Source organism: Saccopteryx bilineata, chromosome 9 (assembly GCF_036850765.1).
Source record: "Saccopteryx bilineata isolate mSacBil1 chromosome 9, mSacBil1_pri_phased_curated, whole genome shotgun sequence".
In the NCBI taxonomy this organism is placed as follows: Eukaryota; Metazoa; Chordata; class Mammalia; order Chiroptera; family Emballonuridae; genus Saccopteryx; species Saccopteryx bilineata.
Window position 1 is genome coordinate 34,038,370 of NC_089498.1, and position 10,425 is coordinate 34,048,794.

The following is a 10,425-nucleotide window of genomic DNA, read 5'->3' on the forward strand; positions in this document are numbered from 1 at the left end:
AGCGTGTTTTTCTGATCCCACCTAAGGACAGAACAGGGAAGAAACTCCAACTGAGAATCCTGTACTAGGCCATGTGGCCCAGTGGGCATGCTTTTTTTCAGGAAACAGCTTTCAAACTCAGTCCAGCAGGTGTCCTTTGACCTGCTCTCCCATCGATCCTCACCGCCAAATTAACCATCTAGATGGGCTGACTTGTGGTTTTCTACACACTGATTTATTTGCAGTTTTTCTTGTGACATGTATTTTTATATCAGCTGCCATCTCAGATGCTTTCTAGAAAGAGAAATGACAGGTGGGCAGTAGGGAAGGAGCCAGTGATCTGCAGATGAACTCTTCCTGGCAGCTGAGTGGTGCTTCTGTACAGGGGGCTCCGGCCTGCACGGCTGGTGGACAAGTGCCTCTGGGAAAACCGTTCCACTGCTGTGTAATTGAAGTTTTGTGGTCTGGCTCGCATGTAGAACATTTTAATTGAGGTTTTCCAGGACTGTCTTGTTTTGTTTTTTGCCTTTAGGTGAGTAACTCCCCCGCCCCCACTTTTTAGAATCTCTGCTTATAAGGGGTAGAAACCATGAGCTTAATCAGTTCGGTATATTGGTCATATTTCATTAATGGATTGGCTGCTATTTATGTCTCTCACTACACTGCCAGCTAATTTTCCTCTTGGGTCATTTTTAATACAAATAAAGGGATGGAGGTTTTTGGGTTTTTGGTACACCAGGTAGTTTATATGAGTGGAGACTCTTACCCCTCTGCTTCTGTTACTCTGAGCCTTTCTGTAAGTGCTTTTATGGATTGCAACTGTTGATATTTTGTTTTTCAGAACTGCTTTCTCCAGGAGTTAAAAATAAGAATTTTAAATGCTACAGAACCTATAGATTATTTGCAGGTAAGTACATTTGCACACTATTTTCCTATTAAAGCAATGATAAAAGGGTTTCTATCCAGGCACAATTTTGCCATAGTACCACTTAACATAGAGAATAGATTTTACTATTGGTATCTCTGTGGACTTTTTAAGTCAAGAAACCATTTGAAAATGTGTATTTTACCTGGAATTGGGTGCTTAGTATTTGACAGTGTATCCTCCTGGCTCTAAGCAGAGCCCAATAAGACCTTGTTTGACATGGTCATTTCTGTCACTGAGACAGAGGAGTGGGTTTAGGCTGCCAGGCTGACAGCTTGAGAATGTGACCTTTTCCTGCTGCAGTTGTGGTGGTACCTGTGCTCCATGGTGTTTGGAGTAGCCATGACATGGAGTCGCCCAGCTAGGCTGGAAGTCCCAGACTGGTGTTCTACTATGTCCTCTGTGTGTGGCGCTGTCAGGTGTGCTTGAGAAGGTGGCCTGAGCTCATAAGCTCTTCATTCAGTCACAGAAACTCCCCGTGCACAGGGGTGCTGGCACATTCCTGCCCAGAACCAGGGCCCCACCACGCCCACTCTTCCGGCCTGGGGCTCCGCAGTGCCAGCTTGTCCTCTAGGCCTCCTTCTAGTCTTCGTCTTTGTTCGCGCTCCACTCTTAGGCCTGGGAGGCTTTCTATCCCTTTTGACAGTTGTCGGTCACAACACTTGTGTACTTTTGTGACTGTTTTTAACAGAACTTTCTAGCTTCTCTACTCCTCCTTTTGTGTTGCCTTTAGTGAGGCTGTTTGTGGTTTAAAATGATACTACTTGCCCCCCACACATTAGCCTTTCTGTTATGTACCATTCATGTATCTCATTTATTCTTTACAAACTGTCCTGAGAGGTAAGTGGTGGTATCTCCCTTTTGTAAAAGATTAAACGGAAACTTTACCCAAGAGGATCATTCACCATTGTGAGTACAGAGCAGGGCTTGAAACTCCTCTGCCTTCGGCACACTGCCAGGGTTTAAGATGTTTGATTGCTCCTGGGTCGGTAGTGACGCTCTGTGCCACGTTGGCGGGTGTCTGGCCCAGTCAGCTTTCTCCCCACCTGGCCCTGTCCCTATTGCCTTTCTCTTCTCCCCCAAGGAGAAGATCATGGCTGTCCCAGCCTGCTGGAGCCCAGACAGGGTGGCTCTGGGCACCTTGCTCTTGTGGATGTCTCCACCCTTTTTGCTTGGCTGTAGGATGGGAGGCCCTGAGGCCTCAGTTGGCACTCAGGCTCTGCAGCCTACCTCTGTGACCAGAGGAGCCCCCAGGGTCAGCCTGGCTCCCTGGGGTCTGGCACCATGGTCCCAGTGGGTGATGGAATGTTTCTTTGCCGTCTCCCTGCAGCTCTCTCCCTTGGGGCCCTTGCAGGGGAAGGCTGATGATCAAGGCCAAGGTTTAGGAATTTCTTGTCTCCCAGTCAGAGGACCCCTGTGAGAGCGCATGCTCCACCCACCCTCTGAAGCCCAGGGTTCGGGATTCGTATCTGAACCTTCTTGCCTGCTTTTCTGAGTCTTCTGATCTCAGAAATAAGGTCATTGGATTAGTTGGAATTTTCTGTAAAATGATTCTGACTGTGGGACCAAAGAACAAGTTAGTAAAATGCATGAGCTTTTTAAAAAACAAAACAAACAAAAGCCCTCCTTCTCAGTTTTGTTCCTGTCAGGTGGGCTTGCCAGTTGTGACAGACCATCCCAGTTCCCGGGGCACTGCTTAACAAACCTGACTGCGTGCACAGTCAAGTCTCTCTTGAATGTTTAGAGTGGAAGTGTTTTATAGAAAATACAAGTTAACCTGAGTTAACTTACAGGTTCTTTAAATCCTACTGACATGCTCACTTTAAAAAAGCTCTTACCCAAGTCAGTTAGGTCTTGGGGGTGAAAATCCAAGATAGCACCCCAGAGTAGATCCGGAGTCAAAGTGTCTTCCCTGCCCCGTGGCAGCCTCTTGATATCTGTGACCTGCAGTACATGATTCGGCTCTGACTGGTGTTGGTCTCATTGTTGGTTTCCCACCTGATTGTCCTACAGGCCTGCTGTCCTGTGCGTCCAGTCATAGTTATCATGTGGCTGGCCAGGGCTAGGGCCACAGGGTCCTCTGAGCCCTCAGCATAGAGGCTTCTTTGTGCAGAGCCCAGGAGTCTGTTCAGTGGTGGGAGCTGGAAGCACTGTGCTGTGACTAGCTGAGGTCACTGGCCTGGAGTAGGTTTGGACCTCCCTAGAAGTGACAGCTGTTGCTAGAGCCCTGTAACATTTGGGCTTAGTTATTGCTGAAATCCCCCCACAAGCTAAGTATTGTGCCTCGCCAGTTACTGTCCTTTATGCCGCTGCCAGTCATGCACAGCTCACCTTGCCGCTGCAGAATTTCACTAGATTGTTCCCCTTGCCCAGGCTCATGTCTGCTGTTGGCCAGGCTTCCTCAGCCCCTCCTCTTCTTAGAAGAGGACTGATGTGTCCTTTGGCTGTCTTTTAATATATTCATTGCATCTTTTAAGTTACAGTTGTTTCAGGCCTTTGACTAAGACTTCTTCATTGAATTATAGGATTTTTAAAAGTAAATAACATTTTTTTTTCTGTTAAAACATTGTTGTAGAAAAAATTTTAAAAGAATAAAAGAGTAATGAGTAGTGCCATCTCGGAGGGCTGTTCCACAGCTACACACAGCCTGGCTGACAGCCCTCGCGTCTCTCCTGGTCCAGATGCTAGGAGTCGTCGTGGAAGACAGTTCTCATAAAACCTGGGATTCTCAAATTTTCATGTAATACAGCATATTCCTACCTCACAAACAATCAATTCTATGCAAATCCATCTTACTGTAATGTATATAATTTACTAATCATTCCTTCTGGTGGGTATTTAGGTTTTCCCATTTTTTCACTGTTATAAAGTCTAAGATTCAGATAATCTCTTTAGAACGGTCTTGAAGTGGACTGGTCTGGGTCAGAGCATGAGCATTTGCAGGTCTCTGGGTGCATTTTCAGACGTTGATAGGTCTATACGGTGGGCTCTGTAGCAGTGTCTTTCATGGTCTAATTTCCAGTGTTCTCTCAAGTATTAAAGATTCAGATGGTTGATAACACTTGCCTAGAGGGCTGACAAATGGAACTCCCTATTTAGTCAACATTTGTTTTATTGCTTGTGATTAATTGAACATTTAAAATATGTTATTAAGATGTATATGTATAATTTTTATTGTGAATTGTTTAATGTTTTTGTGTTTGAATAAATTGCTTCGTATAATTACATTTCTCTCTCCCACCTGTTTTGGTAAGGTGGGAGAAGGTTGCACCTGTTGCACAAGAAAGATTTTTGGTGGTAGTCAGGTGGGGGCCTTTAAGCTGTTGGTGTGTAGTGCTTGTCTCACCAGGTCACCTACTGGGCCCTCTCTTCCAGTGGTCTACCATCACGGCAGCAGCGCAACGGGTGGTCATTACACTACAGACGTCTTCCAGATCGGTCTGAACGGCTGGCTGCGCATCGATGACCAGGCGGTCAAGGTGATTAACCAGTACCAGGTGTTGAAGCCCACCGCAGACCGCACAGCCTACCTCCTCTACTACCGCCGAGTGGACCTGCTGTAATGCCTGTGCACTGTGTGCCTCCACCCGCTTGTAGAACCAACTCTCACTGACGTCCTTCCTCTCTCTGGTGGCTCTTTAGAGAGAAACTCTTTCTCCTTTTGCAAAAACGGGCTAGAATGAAAAGGAGATGCCTTGGGGTTTATGCACAACATAGCTTATGTTGACTTCTAACTTCCAAATCAAAATCATTTGATTGAAACAGACTGTCGCCTGATTTAGGAAAATAACACAGAAACCCATTATTCTGAAATAATGCTCATTCCTGAGTAAGAAGGGGGAACTTGCATTTGATTCCCAGTCTGATTACTTAGTAGAATAAATTCTGCACCAGCAACAGTACTTGTAAATTTGTGAAAATGAATTTTATCTTTCCTTAAAAAATAAATTTTTTAATCCATCATACTTGCCTTCCCCACCCTTTAGTTTTTGATAAACAATAAAAATGAGCCAGTTATCAGAGAAGAAATAGTTCTTCAAAAGAAAAATAAACACAAAAAATAAGTTGCTGGTTCCTAACAGGAAAAGAAATACATTTTAATAATTGTGCGATGAGAAACTGCTTATGTACACGTTACAGATCAACTATTTGGAGTTAAGGAATTAGTCACATAGATGGGTGATTGTAACTTTATTGCCATTAAAAGATTTCAAATTGCATTCATGCTTCTGTGTACACATAATGAAATATGGGCAAAATAATGAAGATTGACCGACCTCTCCTTAAGTCTGCTCTGTGTAATTCTGCTGCCTGCTCTTCTATAATGCTGCGTCTCTACTCGTACACAGTTTAGAGATCCCTAGGAATATAAAGTTGTCGTCCATCAATAAAAATCATAAAGTTGGTTTAACATTGTGTGTGGTGTTTCTTCGACAGTGAGCGCCTTTTCCTACCCCTGGAATTCAGGCCCTTGAATCAGCTGGACGCGTCTGTGAAAGCAGAACCAAGACTCAGGCCAGGCTTGTTTACTGTTTCCAAAGTCACAACTGGAGTGCTCTGGGGAGATGGGTTTATTTGAGTCTTCAAATAGCAGAGGGGGGTGGTGGTGAGGTCTCCCTCTGCTGCTTCTGTACCCAGCATTTCCAGTATCACCGAGCAGTGGGTGTCGGGGGTTGCCTTCCATCTTTCAGTTAGGGCCAGTGGGTCATCTTAGAGCACTGGCGCTGCCCTCACTCGCATTGTGGACAGGGAGTTCTCTGGACAGGGGAGGTGGAGAGGAGAGACTCAGGCACACTCGGTTCAGGCCACCCCTGTGGCTCTTGTGGTACTGGTGTCCCAGCTCCCGGCCCTGTGCAGACAGTTCATAGAAGTGTCCTTGGATCTCCAGAGGTATTTTCCCGGCTCTTCCTTGTACCATCTGGTTGTTCCCAGTCATAGCTTGTGCCCCTCCCGCATTCAGAGCTTTTATTATTATTTATTTTTATTTTTTCCTGAGAGCTTTTATTTTTTAAATTTATTTTATTTTTTCTTTTTCCAAGTGAGAGGAGGGGGGATAGAGAGATAGATTCCCACTTGTGCCCTGACTGGAATCCACCCAGCAACCCAACCTGGGACTGATGCTCTGCCCATCTGGGGCTATGCTTGCAATGGAGCTATCTTTAGGACCTGTGGCGGAGGCTCCGCGGAGCCATCCTCAGTGCCTGGGGCTGATGCACTAAAACCAATCAAGCCATGGTTGCAGGAAGGGAAGAGAGAGAGAAGGGGGGGATGGTTCAGAGCTTGCTTTTAAATTGCAGTCCCATCACTGGCCACATATAGCCTACTCGCCCTGTTGTAACCTGCCTCTCATTCATTTGGCTGACTTACAAGTCATATCACAATAATGGACAATTCTTATGGAAGACATGGTGTTTGGAAGCCAGATTAACTTTGGGGGAAGCAACCCACACCAGCAATAACACAGCTGAAGATGAGATAAGCCCTGTTCTGAAGCACTTCATTGAGTGTAAGGTTGTCATCCTGTGAGCCAGATTGTGTCTCTTCTGTTGGAATGGCTTGTCTGCCCTGCGTATGCACTCAGCCTCCATCACTGGTATTGGTCATTCTCACCTAGCTGGGTAAAGTGACTCTTTATCATTTAAAACTATTAAAGTGTCCCCTGTGAGTCAGATTGAGCACCCTCTGAAGAACAGAACCCTCTGATCTGGAATGCTTTGCACAGGAATCAAAAAAGAGGACAGGCAGAGGATGTTGGTACACCAGCCTGCTTCCAAATCTTAGAACACGTTCTGTGTATTTAGATGAGAAGTTTTTCCCTCAAATATCAGGGATTTCTATGTAATCTTTAAATTGCTAAGGTATATATTTTGTCAAGCCCAAGCTACGCTGGAAATGACTGAGATACTGAGAAACTTCCTTTGAAAGCTCAAGCCCCTCTCAGAAGTGGTCGAGATGAACTGGGTGCAATAGGACATACAGGTGTCTTGGTCACCGTATACTGGGTAGTGATACTGATCCACTCTTGAGTTGCTGTCCTCTGTGGTACACCCAGACTTGTAGCCAGCCAAGGGCTCGACAACTCTACCCCTGAGTATGAGTACACTGGTTTCAAAGGTGGAAGCTCGCTTTGTTTGAGAGAGGCTGCATAACCCCATACCACCTAACAGCTCCAGTTGTGTTTATGACAGATGTAGCTTCCCAGTTTTGCTTAAGCCAGATCAGCACACCTGGCCGCAGACAGAAGAGCAGAACTCGGGAAGGGACAAAATATATAGCAAGGGGATGCCGGCTTGGAATTATGAATTATCTGCGTTTGCTCCCTCAAGCAAATAATTGGACCATGATTAGAGAATCATCATTCTAGTAAATCCAGCATTTTCTAGGGTCCCAAGTGAATTGCGAGCTTATCTTCGTTATCCATTCTTGAGATTTTGAACTCAAATGTTTAGTATTTTGTGCTGCAATGTCTTAAGTTTTTTGTGAGTTTTCAGACTATTGTCTGACTTAGAGCTTTGCCCAGTAACCTTGGTGATAGAGATATAAATTTAGTGATTTTCCTGCATTAGCATTTGATTTGTCTGTATAGATGGCTCTTAAACTAATGTGAATGCTGAGTTACTGTTAGAAGTATATTATAGGGAGATTTTTCTTTATTGTGTAAATTTATTACTAGACCTGGAAGTTCTCTTACAGGGAAGAATGTAAGGCAGTTTATTGCTTGCCCTGTGGCCAAGAAAGTGCACGAGCCACTGTGGGTTCTATTCAGAATTAAAAATGGCGCTCATTTCATCATCTTATTTGAGTAACGGTAGTTCAGCTGCTCAAGTGACTCAGAGCAGCATTGTGCTGATCTAATTAATATGTGGGTGACATGAGTGGGAAGTTGGTAGTCAGCAAATGCATCATTTTATGTCTTCTCCTCAGTGGAAATTTCTTAGGCTCTCATCGGCTGCTTGTACTTGACTAGGCCAACTGGTTAGAAAACAGATTGTGATCAAAGTCAGTTACTTTGAATTAACCAAATAAACCTGTGAGTTTGGTATTGCACAGCTGTTAGCTAACTTGCATGAATCAATGGTAACCATTGTGCGGGTATGGCTACATCATTCTGATGGTTTAATCCATCAGGGGAGACAGAAGACCCAAAGAAAACAACCTCATTGACTGTCCCAGTGAGGGCCATGTATCCACTACACCAGTGGTTTTCCTTTTTTCTCTTTTTTTTTTTTATGAAGCGAGAGGCAGGGAGATAGAGATTCCTGCATGTGCCCTACCAGGATCCATCTGGCAATCCTAGTGGGGTGACGCTCTGACCATCTGGGGCCACAGCTCTGTTGCTTGGCAACAGAGCTATTTCAGTACCTGAGGTGGAGGCCATGAAGTCATCCTCAGCACCTGGGGCAAACTTGTTCGAACCTTTTGAGTCATGGCTTCAGGAGCGGACTGGAGGGGTGGTGGAGAAGCAGATGGTCGCTTCTCCTGTGTGCCCTGACTGGGAATCAAACCCAGGACTTCCACATGCTGGGCTGATGCTCCTAACACTGAGCCAGCCTGCCAGGGCCACCAGTGGTTTTCAACTGCCAGTCCACCAGAAATCTCGTGCAGGTCCGTGGAATAGTTAAACCACCCTGATGCTGTAGGAAGATTGTAGAGTCTGTGGACCGGCAGTTGAAAAACACTGCATTACACCACTTTCTTGAGAGTCAATGGACTTAGAAAACATTAGACTAAATCTGAGTCTTCAATTTAGTCACAGCGAATAGGCAGGCGTGCTTTTCCCTTAGCAAACGTTTTTGCTTGCTTCCTAGGATGGATATATATATATTTTTAAAATATATATACTTAAATATATAAATATATATATATATATTAACTGTTGTTACTTATCTTCTGCTCTGACCATTTCCATCTTATTTGTACCTTGTGGAGAAAATTTATTTGCTTGAGAAATGAAATGCACTTCATAGCCTGGCTTCACCTTGCGGTGATGTTTGTTCTTTTAAGGAATGAATAAATGAACCAGAGAACAAATGCTTAGTTCCCTTTTCTGATCTTTCTCTTTCCTTACCCCCTGCCCGAACAGGAAAGGGTATATTATTTTAGTGAGCAGATGTGGGTTTCTTTAATGGGATTTAAATTGCAAATTGGTTTCTCAGTTGTACTTTTCATTTTGTATCGTGCATTTGGTCAAGTCTCCAACTGTGCATTGATTATAATTAGGGATTGATTTGGGCAACATTTTGTCAGGTGGTCTTTTGTTGGAAAAGACTGGAAGTGAGCTCTAAAGTCACTGTATTTGCATTAAAAGAAATTACCCACTCCTGGCTGCTGTGGTACGTGTGAAATATTTTGTTTTGACTCGGCTTTCATGCTGATACTGTTACTTATTATTATTATTTTGTATGTTTCCAAAGTTAGAAGTGGGGAGGCATCAGACAGACTCCCGCATGCATCCGACCAGGATCCACCCGGCATGCCCACCAGGGGGCGTTGCTCCGTTTCAGCCGGAGCCATTCTAGCGCCTGAGGTGGGGGCTATGGAGCTATCCTCAGTGCCTGGACCAACTTTGCTCCAGTGGAGCCTTGGCTGTGGAGGAGAGACAGAGAGGAAGGAGAGGGGGGAAGGGTGGAGAAGCAGATGGACGCTTCTTCTGTGTGCCCTGGCCGGATATCGAACTCAGGACTTCCACATGCTGGGCCGATGCTCTACCACTGAGCAAACCACCAGCCTCAGCCTTGCATTTTTTTGTAAAATTCATTTTGTAATAGACTCCCACTGAAGTGCTTGTCCTTAGTCTTTATCATTTATTGGGAAAGGATTATTTTCTAGCAAGTGAAATACTAAGGTAGCTGTGTTTATTCTACTGTATCAAGCTGATAAAATATGGGTGTGCACATTTGAAGAGTTCCTGGAGAAACTCTGCGCGTTTGGGAACCGGGTAAATCTCAACCTTCGGTTTTTGTTTTGTCTCTTTTTTATAGTTTTTTTTTAAAACATCTAAACCTATCTGTAGTGTGTTTTGTTTTATGTTGTCGCCATCTGCATGGTTTCCAAAGTGTTGGTGGCCTTGGGATTAAGGGGTTGGGCCCAGTAAACATGACCGTGGGTTTCCCACCTGTCCTTCAAAGATCGCAAATCTCTCCATATGCTTTCTGAGTATTTTGGGATTCTCTATATGATTTAAGGGGAAAAAAATCATTGTTCTGCTTTAAAAAAAATGATTGAAAATCTTTTGTGTTGAGGTGTGGATTTACTTCCTAAGCTGAGAATGGACTCTTGATCCTCATTCGTTCCCCATTTTCATCCATGGGGCCCAGCTCTGGGCTTTGGCGCAGTTGACAGGTATGTCTGTCTTTGCACAGGCAACTGCTTATTTATTGCGGCTTAAATAGGGCACCCGGTTAAAGCAGGGTACTCCTATTCCTCTCAGCTTTCCAGCGAGTACCCACCCTTCACATTTGAGGTGAGTGAGTGGGTCTTCCTAGGGGGTGATGCAATGATGTGAATCCTATTCTGATTTT

At 44.6% G+C, this 10,425-nt stretch overlaps 1 protein-coding gene across 4 annotated transcripts in view; it reads left to right on the forward strand.

The window, feature by feature from the left end:
• Positions 1-5,315, forward strand: part of LOC136312691 (kelch-like protein 36) — a 123,090-nt gene extending 117,775 nt beyond the window's left edge. For all 4 annotated transcript variants that reach the window (XM_066242432.1, XM_066242429.1, XM_066242430.1 and 1 more), the window contains 2 exons: positions 821-886; positions 4,280-5,315. In XM_066242432.1, coding sequence (XP_066098529.1) covers positions 821-886; positions 4,280-4,467 — 254 coding nt within the window. In that variant the 3' untranslated portion in view covers positions 4,468-5,315. The remainder of the gene's footprint in view (positions 1-820; positions 887-4,279) is intronic.
• Positions 5,316-10,425: the final 5,110 nt, after the last annotated feature.